This window comes from Penicillium psychrofluorescens, assembly GCF_964197705.1.
Source record: "Penicillium psychrofluorescens genome assembly, chromosome: 1".
In the NCBI taxonomy this organism is placed as follows: Eukaryota; Fungi; Ascomycota; class Eurotiomycetes; order Eurotiales; family Aspergillaceae; genus Penicillium; species Penicillium psychrofluorescens.
This window is the reverse complement of record NC_133439.1, coordinates 1,148,398-1,161,247: the sequence shown is the minus strand read 5'-3', so window position 1 is coordinate 1,161,247 and position 12,850 is coordinate 1,148,398. Positions and strand designations below refer to the sequence as shown.

The window sequence follows — 12,850 nt, the reverse complement described above, 5'->3', positions numbered from 1 at the left end:
TCTAGATTCTGACCCCTCTATTGTTTATGCCAAACACAGCCTCAGCCTTTTCGGGAGGTAGTTTTTGTGCGTTTGCATCCGTGGCAACCATTGCGGCCATCCCAATCACATTGGCACTAGACGATAGCGCTCGCCGTGATTAAAATTTGAACAATTCCTCAGAGTCGTAGGACCTCTGCTAGGATATATCAAAGCAAGTACTGTCCATTAACCAATCTACCTACTAATACTAAAGCAAGAGATAGTTACATGTAGTGATGAAGTTGGTAGTGGCTAACTAAGCCAGTCCAGTCTGAGTAAATAGTGAGGGGGCGAATCAGCGCCCAGCCAACTTATCCACTGCTTGGCCTGCGCCTCCCTCCAAGCCTCCCTCTCGTCCTACACATACCTGCACGCTCCTTCGCTTTTCATCTTCAATACCTCCAGTCTTCTTTGCCGATAACGTCTCTCCTTCCGTATCACCCACCATGGCATCTAGCGAATTCACGGCAGCCATGACCACGCGGTCGCTCCGCATGGTCCGGACGGTCTGTCCTGTAGCCCACATCGATGTTACGCAGTTGACTGATTCTCGACCAGGAACTGGAATTCCTCGCCGATTCCTCCGTCATTAACTCACAGCAGCTCTCGTCAATTCTCTCACAACTACCCTCCGAGTCCGATACTCGTTCTCTAGCCCAAGAACAACAACAACCTTCACCGCAGCCAATGCAACTGGTGCAACCTCTACCCATCCAAACGCAGCCCCCTCCTGCCCCTTATTCGCCACCAGCATCCAGAACATCGATGAATGAGAAGTCCGATCTGCACAACCAATACGCAAGCCCGCCTCCTCAGCCCCCACCAGCCTATCCTCAGGTCCCTCAGGTCACGGGTCTAGCGACGGCTCTGTACGCGTACACGCCAACGGACCCAGGAGATTTGGCCATTCAGCCGCGCGATCGTATTCAAGTCATTGAACACATGAATGATGACTGTATGTCTGACTTTTTAGCTGCACGTATTGGGACTTGAAGCTGACTGGTCTCTCAGGGTGGCGAGGTCGCAACGAGCGGACTAATCTCGAAGGGATCTTCCCCAGAAGCTATGTGGAACTGTTGAATGGGAAACAACCGGTTTCATCGCCCCCGCCTACAAGTTATGGAAATATGCCGCTGGATGTCAGCCAAGGTGGATCGCCTAGTGCGCAGCCCAATGATCCCAAATCGGATAAGTTCCAGCGAGGGGGCAAGAAGTTTGGTAAGAAACTGGGCAATGCCGGTATGTGTGACAAAAGCTTGGTTTTGGGGCGGAATGAGACTAACTGCTATTCTAGCAATCTTCGGTGCCGGTGCTACTGCCGGCTCCAACCTTGTCAACAGTATCTTCTGATAGTGCCTTGGTTGTGTATGCACTGTGTTGTAAGATGTTGATCGGAATACCGCTCTCTTTTCATTTCTAATCTCATCGAAACGGCGTTAAGGTCTTCGTTTTGGTCTGGATGGATAAACTGGCCTGGTCGCGGGTAACTATTCGCAGGCGGATGATTCGTCAAATCCCATAGGCCATTCTCTCGAGCTTCAATACAAACAGGCTTGTTATAACCTCACATTGCTGAATTAGAAAGTAAATGTAACTGTTTTTCGCCCCCAGTTTCAGTAACGCGCGCGGCTTCTGTCTCATCCAGCGCCAGCATTCCATGCACCGGTCCTGACAATTGAGCCGCAATTATTCCTTCACATCGCCACCCTCAAGAGCACGGACATCGCACGGGAACCTATAATAAGAAGCCGTAAGAAGTCATTTGACGAGGGCCAATGATCGCCGGAGCACTGAGCCCCTCATAACAGGCGGCCTCCAAGCATACATGTCTCCCACCCCACATAATGGCTCGTAGCCACAGCGCACCGTCACTCGTGTTCATGAAACCAGAGAAGCGCGTCGAGACCCGATCGTCGAGCCGTTCCGCCGCTCCGGGCCGAGCGTTTAAGCACAGCGACATAATGTGTGCCCCAAATTGGAGCAGCGCTTACATGTATGCACTAGTCACTTAGCGGTTTCATGAATTGCTAGGAATAGAGTCATTGGCTGACTATGATTAGCTATGGATTCTTCAGCAATAGGCTGATGTGGTCAGTTCTCTCGAGATGGAGGGTTGATTGACAAAAGTACGCTTAGTGTTCGTGGACTTAAGAGTAGGCCGCCCTACTTGGCTGGTGTTGGTGTGAATCTCGGTTGCCATGACACATTTCCAGACTATAGGCGTTTCTTGAAATGTGAATTTTTGATTATTATGCATTACATGTTATTGACTCTGTTGCTTTTCGTGCCTTTTGTTGCGGCTGATGGCTGGGAGGACTTTACCAATAACCTTGCGACGGACTTGGCTCCTCTCATCACCCTTTTTGGAGAGAAACTTACCAAGCAATTCCTCTCCGAGTCTATTACTGTCCTGGACAACGTCATCTTTGCACTTTCGCCACTTGGGGTCCTGACGGCCGTAGTCTCCGTGATTAGAGTGTGCGGCGGCGCCTCGCTCCGTGCTTTTATCGGACGAGCACAAGAAGGTCCTGGGGACGCAGAGAAAGAGCTCCTACCATGTGTCTCTGAGTCGACTGCCGAGATATTCAACGATGCGGGTATCTCGCGGGTCTTTGGCCGGCCCAAGATCGTTGAGATCGTCGCGTGGGAACAGACGGACTCCAAGACCGGGGAGAAGTCGATGGAAATTGGGACTCTGCGCGAGGCCCTCTTGAAAGATGCGTGGTATTGCAAGGGCGACGAACTCGATAAAAATGATATCGAAGGAATTCCAGAGCTGGATATACCGAATCTGTCTTTGAACAAGGGAATTAAGCGTAAGGGCCAATTTTGGTTCTATTGCGCTGCCGGGCTTGGTACAGTGATGCAGTTAGGTCAGTTGAACTTGGGAGTTGACCTTGTGTATACACTGTATTGATGGTTTTTGATATAGGTGTCATGACGTATGCTGCATTGACTGTTTTTGCATACCCAGCTGTCTTCAAGGTGGACGGAAAAAAGGTCGATAGCTATGCCTTCCCGATGTACATCATTGGAACCACCTTTCTCTTCATTGGCATGTTCTTCTGCGCTTTTGTTCTTGAGCATTCCTCCAAACAATACTATCTCTATCCGAACCATCCAAGCAAAATATACTGGCTGCAGCCAGGCTGCCAAGATGTCGGAGACCAAGTCTTTGGTGCATTTCTCGCTACATACAAAGAGAGAGAATCAACATTCACCAAAAATATGAGATACATCAAATCCACCCGGGTTTCACCCCGCGGTAAAGATCATACTAAGATTTACGTCACCCTTGCTTTAACCCTGATCGGGTTTGTTCTTCAATTTGTGGGACAGCGAGGGCTTCATGCGTCGGTCATCCTGGCTCAGCTAGGTTCGACGTTTTTTATGGCAGTTGTACGAACGTGTCTTCGAACAGAGCGAATGGCACCGGAAGAAAACAAGCTCAACAATCCAATGCATGAACGCCAACTCATATCTGAAAAGCAAAAAGAATTGGATTGTTTTGCTTTCCATGTTGATGAAATCAAGTCCTTCAATCTACGTTCCGCTATGCTTCCTCAGAACCATGCCCTAAAGACAGCCACAACTTCGGTGGCTAGCAAGTTAATTCAAACCAGAATCAGACTTGCAGATCTCACATCCAACCCACACCATGGAATTAATGATGCATGGGAAGATCTCCCTATCCGTCGGGTGACTCGCAATCTTGCACAAACGATTGAGACAACAATGGACCTGTTATCCACCTGGTCTAATAATCTGGAAACAATTTTTGCCTTCAAAATATCTCTAGATTGTGAGGTTCTCGACAAAAATTCCACTAGCGTTGTTTCGGAAATTTATACGTTTAGATTATCGCGCTCTCGCGACACGTCGAGATGGCGAATTGAACAAGCGGACCTCGAAGCCGTACTTGGTCTCTGGACGTGGTCTTTGATCAAGTCGGAAGAAGAATGGCGTCAACCAAAACTTACTCGACTCGTAGGGCTGACTGAAGACGAGGCACGCCGAGAAGAGACCGACCTGTATTTCCAAAAGTGGATTTTTCGACAAAGGCAGGCCAAATTTCTCCCTTCGAAATTAATAAATTCTTCACGTCAGCTTTTCGGGTTCCATCCAGAAATGTCCGTTACGGAGAATTTACAAGAATCGTTTTCTTCTGAGAGTACATTATGTGTCGACTTGGATATTCTTGCTGTCATAACCGATAATGACCTTGAAACAATGGCAGCGCAGGATATCTACATCCATTTTCTTAGACAGGCACTTGAGCCTTTCGAAGAATTGGGTGGAGATATTGATCTCATTCCTGAATCTCGAGGATCCTGGGTCGCGTATAACAGTCGTCTTGAGGGACTGGTAAAATGTTTTGAGACTTCCAATCTTGGCTCAAGAGAGGATGCGCTGCTGTGCATCGTTCCAGTCTTGAAGACTAGACGCATATTACCAGAACTTTCAGGGGATTCTGCCAACGTTCGCAAACGTACTGAAGAGTTAGTCGAAAAGGGGGATTGGCAAGCAGCAGTCTCACTTGTCTCCTGGCTTTGCCATCGTTCGGATGGATCCGATTTCGAGAAGTCTGTCTATAAGCTGGCGTTTCTTTGCCACCGCAAGATGTTGGGAGGCATGGATGAAGACACCCAAAAGAAAATGACACTTGCTCAGAAAGAGGGGTTCGACCAGATTTGCAAGCTTCTTTCGACGGATATGCGAGCAGATTTCTTTAAATCGCAGGTAGTTGCGAGACCCGCAAATTGGATGAAATCCAAATCACGAATTGACTGGTGGAATGCTTTCTCTGAACAGCTAGGGTGGACAACGTGGCAAGCGTCTGTGAATGTCGAGAGCGTGCAATGGTTGCAACCAGTTCTCAAGTCTCTGGGGGTGCATCAGACGTTGCGTTATCCAAAGGACCCAAATATGAAGGCCGAAGAAACTCCACGTGCAGTACGAGCATTGAGCCTGGACTTGACTAAAAGCCTTTTGGAGAACAGAGAAGAATCCGAATCAATCATCAATGCGGATGCTGCTGAGAGTACCCCCGAACTCCAATTGGGGATTGAATGGGCAGTCAAGAATGGATATCTTCTTCTTGTCTATCTAATGCTTGTGCGATGGATGGATTTTGCCGCCAAATACAAAGGCCCGGTAACAAGAGAGATATTTCAAAATGCATTTGTTGCCGCGGCACAAAGCCACTGTGATTGGCTGGTTAAAGTTCTTCTTCAGCATGATGCCGATATGGACGCCCAAGATGAGCGGGGGGTTTCAGCATTCAACGAGCTCGTGGATACTGGCCAGGCAAAGGCATGTCAAATACTTATGGAAAATGGACAAGACCCAAATCGCAATGGTCCACAAAACTTGCGACCATTGAGCATTGCAGCTACAAGTGGACATCCGGATGTGATTAAAGTGCTTCTAGATTATGGAGCAGAACTGGATTATCGAGATGGCTACGGGTTTACAGCACTTCATTGGGCAGTCGGGCAGCGCAAAATCAACGCTGTGCGCATGCTGCTCTCCGCTGGTGCAGACATCGAAACTCGTGACATTGACGAGAGGACACCGTTATTGTCTGCTGTTGTTGAGAACCGAGTGTGGATAGTGGAGCTGCTCCTTGAGAACGGAGCCGACCTGAATGCATGTGACAAGAATGGGGAAAATGCGCTGATGATTGCGGCCGACAGAGGATACAACGACATTCTTTGCCTCTTGCTAACGAAGGGCCCTGTACTCGATTTGCAAAACAAGAAGGGGTTTCGTGCCATTGATTTGGCCAGGAATAAGAATCGCACGGAGGCTATCGCTGCTCTAGAGGCAGCCGATAGGCGGAGAGCTTAATGTTTATTGCACTGGATAGCAACTGTCAAATCTCGCTTGATGTACACTTGATAGCTTACTGAGCCTCGGACTAGCCTGGCGGCCGTTAGGGCTTGGAAGCTAGACAGAACATATTCTTGAGCATATGTAATCTTCTTCCGAAAACCATTGGGGAGGCCAGCTGTTGCAAAAGGCGCGTCAAAATTGAGACAACGATTCCCGTGATTCTCTGTTTTTCAATGTCCCCTTTGTACTAGCACCACGCACTTGGGTAAGGTTTCCAGGTTAATTTAGCCCTAATGTCGGGAGCAATGATGGAGAGACCAATCAGAATCAATAATCAGTAGTTGCATGGAACTGGCCCATCACATTTGTGCATGTGCCACCTGTAAGCGCTGGCGGGGATGATCATGCAGTAGTCTAGTGTGACCCGAGCTCGGCGGGTTTAGTCTACCAATCCAAACCGCCTATCGTGTCGCGGATCCCCTCCAGGACCAGTGCGACTAATAATAGCCAGCCATCTAGCTCTGTGCGGAGTTTCAGGCTTGGTCATTTTCTTTTTAAGCAGATTGGGTGCACAACTCCCCTCATCCCCAGCGACGTTTCTCTCAGATGCTTCCCTGATTGTTCACTGGGACACTCTGAATAAACCTGTGAATTTGACGTCCGGTTTACCACGTTACGCGGCAGAGCTAGTAAGTCTAACGTGCAATGCGATGACTTTACTGTCAGTCTAAGTGAATCTTAGACCGTCGATGTGGTGCATTTCAATTGAGCCATAATGTCGCAGATGCAATATCCTCCTCCCCCGGGCTCTGGTATGACAACCCTCCAAGTTTGCCAATATGAAACCCTCTTACTAACTCATCTCTACAGCTCCGGCAAATGTGACATGTGAAGTGCCTTCCCACCACAGGGATGTCATTTCAACTGACTCTTTACAGCATTTCAACAGTCATCGCTCCTGTACAAGCCCCCTACCTTTCACTATCCTGGACCACCTTCTTCCAGTCCGCCGGCAAAAAGCCCACCACCACCAAGTGAAAATCAGCAACAGCAAGGCCCTCCCCAGTACGATGGATACCGCCAATATGTCCCTCCCATTGAGAAACCTGCAACGTTTGCCCAGCCACCTCCCTCGGCAGAAATAAGGGGTAGTTTCCCCAGTGGTGCCTCGTCAACAAGTCCCCCGCCAGATCAAAAAATCTCCCTGCAGATGACAAACAGTTGGCACCCTAAGGCTCCTTCACTGTCACAACTGTCAGTCTCTTCCCAATCACCTCCTCCAATGGGAAAAATGCAACAGTTTCCTGGTGGTGCACCAGCAAATGGGAAATTCACTGGAGCCCAGGCCACCACTAGCGCAGATGATGTAGGAACATTCAATGGAGGAAGCTACAGAGTCAGCCATCGGGATTCAAACTCTCTCCTTACTGTTCAGTTAGCTATAGGTGCTCCGCTTAAGGCAAAACCAGGTAAGAACCAAGATCCGATTTCTGACATACTCTTATGAAAGAGAATATCTCTTGCTCTATTCTTTTTCGTCTGTGCTGACTGGGTACTGTAGGTATAATGCTTGCAATGTCATCGACAATGACACTGCGAGGTCAATGGGACATCAAATTCAAGAAGTGGATTGCAGGAAGCGAGATGGCCCACTCCATCTACACAGGACCCGGTGAGGTCCTCCTCGCCCCTTCGGGCCTAGGTGATGTCATGCCCATGCGTTTTAACAACGACGAGGAATGGTACCTTGGAAAAGAGTGTTTCTTGGCCTCCACATCTGGCATTAAGATGATGCTACACAGGCAGAAGCTTTCACAGGCTGTCTTCTCTGGTGAAGGCTTGTTTGTCTATAAGGTAGAAGGACAGGGGATTGTCTGGACCCAAAGCTTTGGTGCAATTATCAAGAAAGAGGTATGTTCCTGTACTCCGAAAAAGACACTGGAAGAGTTTCTGACTCATCTGCCTAGCTTGTTGCAGGAGAAGAGTACTTTGTCGACAATGGTCATCTGGTCGCATGGACTAGCAAGAAGTACAGGATGGAGCGTGCCGCTTCGGGAGGTATCTTTTCTGCTTTTGGTTCCAAAGAAGGGCTTGTTTGTAGATTCTTCGGGCCAGCAACCGTGTACATTCAGACGAGAAACTTAAATGCTTTTGGCGCCGCAATTGGTGCCAGCACGGCCAGTGGCTGATCCGATCATGTCGAGCAGGCCAGTTACGTCGAGGGAAGACAATCCCAAGAAACTGTCTCTACCCAATTGTTTCAACCGGTCTGAGCATTCATATTCATACGTTATAGTCTTCTATGCCATCAGGCAGAGAATAGACGCAGCATTATTTAACCGGGAGCTGGTTTCTCTTGTGTTTATACTTTTCATCTTTGGCTTGAGCGTCCGAATAAAATGCAACTTCGTGAATGCCAAAAAATTCCCAGCGTATTCGGTCTCGAGACTTAGAACATTGACGGATAGTCTAGTTTCATTCGCAAAGAGCTGGGTTATAGCACCGCCGGCCATGATTGAGGTTTAGGACAGTGGTTTCAGGATGAGCGATTGCAACTACACGCCGAAAGCTGAAAGTAACAATACTGTGAGCAAATGCAGTGGTATCGATCCATCCATGGCAGACTATCTCTATCCTTCAATCATTTTCGCATCGCAAACCATTTGCGGTAAAAGTTACAGTGCCGGGGCCCCAATTTCATCCGCAAACAGTCCCTGTTAATGACACGCCATAAAGAAGAGATACAAAAACAAGCGGCTCTCTCGCATGACTGCCCAGACTAGTAAAACTCTCCCGCTTAACCGGTACGCTTTCTGCGGCCGACCTGTCCACGGAAACCAGTCTTGATGGCCGCGACCGAACGGCGCGAACCGCAGGAGTTGCAAGTGACGAAGTACAGACGGTTCTCACCCTTGTTCAGCTCGGTATCGGGGCTGCGGCAAGTCTTGCAGGTGACGTATTCAACTGGATTTCTTGTTAGAATGTGTATTTTGGGAAGAGGTGAAACACATACCAATATACCGCCGCAGAACGTTCTCAATCTGCTTCTGTTGGAATCGTCCCTTGATGACGAGGCGCCGGCTACCGTCCACACTACCGCTGGTACCCAACTCAGCGAACAGGAACTGCATGACGTGGTCGTCGGAACGCTTCATGCGCTTGCAGATATCGGCAATGTTGGCGAAAATGGTACGACGGTTTCCTTCACGTAGACACTGGGGCGGGGGGATCTTGTAGGACTTGGTGCCGCTGGCGAGCATATCGGGATGGTGGCTCTGGATGAGGGAGAAGAAACGCGAGACCAGGAGCGAGTATGGGATGACCTGTGTGGCATCGTGTTGCCAAATGCCCGTTCCGGCCTCGAGATCGCCCTCCGGCACTTCTTCGACCTGCTCCTCGCCGGTCTCTTCCACACCAGCCTCGGCCAGCTTGGCCTCGAAGTCGTCGACCTTCTTGGTCTTCTTCTTCTTTTTCTTCATTGCGCTCGGGTCGAATTCCCCGTCTGCGGTGGCACCATCTTCGCCCTCGTCGGTATCCTTAGCCTTCTTGGTCTTCTTCTTTTTTGACAGGCCCTTGAACATCTCGGTGACCTCGTCGACGTCCTTGTCTGTGCGAATGCGACTCTCAGTCAGTGGGGGGTGGTAACCAAAACTCCATGTAGGCGTGACATACCGGGCGTCTCAGCACCGGGGGCGTCTGAAACTTGGCCGTTGGTATCCATGATGACTCCGCCTTCACTGAACGCAACGGACTTGCGCTGCTTCGTCTCGACTTCCTATACGGCGGCACCAGGGTCCACGGTTAGTTGAGGATGATCAAATAAAAAATCGAGTGGTCTGCAAGTGGCGAAAAAAAAACAAGGAGGCAATATTCCCAGGTCCTTGCTAGCGACACCAGCGTGGTTGATAACCGAGGGGCAGACAGGAAATGTGAGGGCTGAGGATCAAAGAAAATGTGGGAGGGTCGGATCAGTGAAAAAAGAAAGCAGAGTGTGACGTACGGCGTCCGCCATGTTGAAAGGCTGTAGGGAGGTTTCGATTCACTTCACGAGGGAGAGATCGGGTCGTGCTTGCAGTTGCTAGAAATTCACGGGTTGATATGAGTCGACAGAAGGCAAAAGACACTCCGGTCTTTCATCAGAGCTGTTATCGCGGGATGATCATGTGATGCTTGACTCATTCCAACTGGGTTATGTAATGTGGTATCATGTGACCTGGCCTGGATCCGCGGGAATCGAACAGCATCAACAACTCACTCTAGTCCATTCATCAGCTAGATGCTTCAGCCATTCGCAAGGCAGTAGGCAGGACCCTGCTCGACTCACTCTCATTTTCCGCTCCGCCGCCTTTGATCTGCCTCGCCCGTCATGTCCGCTTCTCCGGCCGCCTCGAATCCCTCCTTCTCAATGTCATCCTACATGGTCCCCTCCACCCAAAACCCATACTCGTCCGCCTCCGATGATGATGTGGCCTCCCTACCTTCAGAAGCAACGACAGACTCAGATTTGGACACTCTATCCGATGATTTATCCGATGCAGAGGCTGAGTGGAGAGAAAGCCTGGATCAATTGGAATTGCTGTTGACCATGGTCCTGGTACCTTTCGTGGGGAAGTATCTGGGGCGACGGTGTGCATATTGGGGTAAGCAGTCCTGGCCATGATTTCTTGTCGTCTCGCATACTAATCAGTCGAATCGGTCTTAGGTTGGACGAGGTACATGGAATGGAAGTACCCCGTCGAAGTGGTCATAAGAAGCCCCGGGGCCTTCCGAGGTGCTGGGTTGATTGAAGCTGCTGCTACTCTATGATGGGAGGTTTCAGATGAAACATACCCTCTTGAACGCCACTTTGCCTGGGAAGCCGCTGTTGTTCGATGAGATATAACAACAGGAGCTTTGGTTTCTAAATTCCGTTTGCTGCCGGGACCCATCATTCTGTGAGCGTGTTGTTCGGGACCTCTCATCGCGGACCTCAAGAAAAGGAAGAAACACGGGGCATGGACATGAGTTTTGCCCCCGCCAAAAGATGGCTTTTGACTGTATATCAACCATTTAAATCCGCCCAAAAATTGACATAGACGGGCATGACATTGCCGGTGCCTCGCACGCTTTGACATCAGAAATAGCTGTTATATACCCAATGAATTTGTTACAATGTTAACCGAGGCGAGGACGTTCGTAGTAAATATGCGAACGTTGATATAATAACATCAATACTGCAGATGATCAGCCGTTCCCCCTTCTACACTTTAAGCCAATGCGTTGGCTACCCACGACTCATGAAAGGACTACTAATGTACATCTAATCCGGTAACACTCTACTATCTGTCAATATCGACTGAAAGTTCAATTCTAGCCAAAGCAAGCAATGTACATTAAGCACACCGTGTATATATTGGCAAAAGAAAAACGCTTGGCTCATCTGCTAAATTGCTTTCCAAAAACCTCTAACAAGCATCCAAACTATGCAGCAACAGCCACCTCACTCGCCGCTCCATGGATCACATCCGCCACAAGCTGGGGCATACTCAGCATCGGCGAGTGGCTCGAAGCACAAGTGTGCGTCTTCACCACACCCTCACCGGGGAGCGAAACCATGATTTTCTGCGCCTCAAACGGAATCGCGCCGTCTTTCTCGCAGAGCAGATATGTACTCGGGACATCGCGGTAGCCCTCGTGGGTCAATGGGCCCGTCATGGTCGGCCAGGCGTGGTGCATCAGTGCAGCGAGGTGTTTGTTCGTTGTTTCCTCGTCGAGATCATTATAGAATCGTTCGGCGGGATTGGTCATGTAGCACTTATTATCGTCCTGAACAATAATAAACACCAGATCAGCATCGCCCTCAAGCAACAAACGAGGCAGTGCAAGAATCATCATCCTGCCAGACCGGCCCACTCACCTCAACTTTGAGAATCGTCCTAGCTCCGCCAGGCAAAAAGGAATCGATCGATTGCCCCGCTGGGAGGAGAAAAGCCGCGACAAACACCATGGAAACAATCCCGCCCTTCTTCCCCTGCGCCTCGCGCTCCTTGCGAGTGATACCCTTGACGCATTCCGATCCCGGGATACCGCTGTACGAATGCAGGGCCAGGACTACCTCTTTGCCCTGCTCGATGAGGGGCACCAGGGTTTTGCGGATGTGCTCCGCGTCCTCGGCGACGGATGTTGAGGGCGGGCCGCCGGCGGAAAGGAGGGTCAATGTTTCGGCTGGGTAGCCCTGTGCGCGGAGGAGGGCTGCGACGGGCTCGTAGGTGCTGCCCGCGTGCCAAGCACCGGGGATGAGGACGATGGTGGGTTTTTCGGCGGACATGTCTTTTCTAAGGAATTGGGTACCTATGCTCGACCCGGAGGATGGGGATACTCTCTGGCTTTATATCATTTAGCTAGAGGATCGGTACTTGTTTCGGCTGGAGAAAGTGTATTTGAAATCCTCTTGGGGCTTGCAGCGCCCAACCAGTTCTCCGTCTGTTATTTCCGAGTAGGGAGTAGTAGGGAAATTAAAAGGGCGTCCTACCCCGCCTCCTGAATTGCCGTTTCTACTTCCCGAGTAGGACAGTCGTGATGCCTTTGATGAATGCACGTGGAAGGATCGAATATTCCAGAATTGACAGATATCCCTGCATCCCCAAAGTATTCCTCCCATCTATACTCCGTGGAACGAATAATTCGTTCTCAAACTTGCGACTTCGACCGTCCCACCGGTTTTCTCGTCAAAGCAAACCGTTAATCTAGACACGCACTAAACACGCCGATCCTAGCCCCAATCAGTTTAGCGGCCTCTGTCAGCCGCCAGAATGCTGGAGCTAGTCCAGGCTAGGAAAAGCTTTCGAGCGTTCGCAATTCAACTATCAAAAGCTTTCCTCGAATCAGGTAGTTCATAATCACGGGAATCATTCCGTTGCTGTTTCGTCGGAAACCTTAATCGTGTGGTTAGGCCGGACCGAGACGACAGCCAATAAATCAGCGAGACAAGTTGTTGGAAACAGGATCGGCACCT

General features: G+C 49.8%; 6 protein-coding genes across 6 annotated transcripts; 4 read left to right on the top strand and 2 right to left on the bottom strand.

Moving 5' to 3' along the window:
• Positions 1–467: 467 nt before the first annotated feature.
• On the top strand, positions 468–1,371 carry PFLUO_LOCUS413 (protein that induces appearance of [PIN+] prion when overproduced; the record flags this gene model as incomplete). Its single annotated transcript, XM_073781467.1, has 4 exons — positions 468–527; positions 580–976; positions 1,033–1,260; positions 1,316–1,371. 4 exons carry the CDS (start codon positions 468–470, stop codon positions 1,369–1,371), a joined length of 741 nt encoding a protein of 246 aa, XP_073634511.1.
• A 901-nt stretch (positions 1,372–2,272) lies between these two features.
• Positions 2,273–2,938, top strand: PFLUO_LOCUS412 (uncharacterized protein; the record flags this gene model as incomplete). The annotated part of the gene is made up of 1 exon (XM_073781456.1): positions 2,273–2,938. One exon carries the CDS (start codon positions 2,273–2,275, stop codon positions 2,936–2,938), a length of 666 nt encoding a protein of 221 aa, XP_073634510.1.
• A 1,703-nt stretch (positions 2,939–4,641) lies between these two features.
• Positions 4,642–5,871, top strand: PFLUO_LOCUS411 (uncharacterized protein; the record flags this gene model as incomplete). Its single annotated transcript, XM_073781445.1, has 1 exon — positions 4,642–5,871. The coding sequence occupies one exon, from the start codon at positions 4,642–4,644 to the stop codon at positions 5,869–5,871; it is 1,230 nt and encodes a 409-aa protein (XP_073634509.1).
• Positions 5,872–7,443: 1,572 nt separating this feature from the next.
• PFLUO_LOCUS410 (uncharacterized protein) lies at positions 7,444–8,045 on the top strand (the record flags this gene model as incomplete). The annotated part of the gene is made up of 2 exons (XM_073781433.1): positions 7,444–7,767; positions 7,824–8,045. 2 exons carry the CDS (start codon positions 7,444–7,446, stop codon positions 8,043–8,045), a joined length of 546 nt encoding a protein of 181 aa, XP_073634508.1.
• Positions 8,046–8,653: 608 nt separating this feature from the next.
• Positions 8,654–9,868, bottom strand: PFLUO_LOCUS409 (translation initiation factor eIF-2 beta subunit; the record flags this gene model as incomplete). The annotated part of the gene is made up of 4 exons (XM_073781422.1): positions 8,654–8,820; positions 8,870–9,463; positions 9,529–9,631; positions 9,857–9,868. The coding sequence occupies 4 exons, from the start codon at positions 9,866–9,868 to the stop codon at positions 8,654–8,656; spliced, it is 876 nt and encodes a 291-aa protein (XP_073634507.1).
• A 1,448-nt stretch (positions 9,869–11,316) lies between these two features.
• On the bottom strand, positions 11,317–12,163 carry PFLUO_LOCUS408 (uncharacterized protein; the record flags this gene model as incomplete). The annotated part of the gene is made up of 2 exons (XM_073781411.1): positions 11,317–11,661; positions 11,753–12,163. The coding sequence occupies 2 exons, from the start codon at positions 12,161–12,163 to the stop codon at positions 11,317–11,319; spliced, it is 756 nt and encodes a 251-aa protein (XP_073634506.1).
• Between the last annotated feature and the right edge of the window lie 687 nt (positions 12,164–12,850).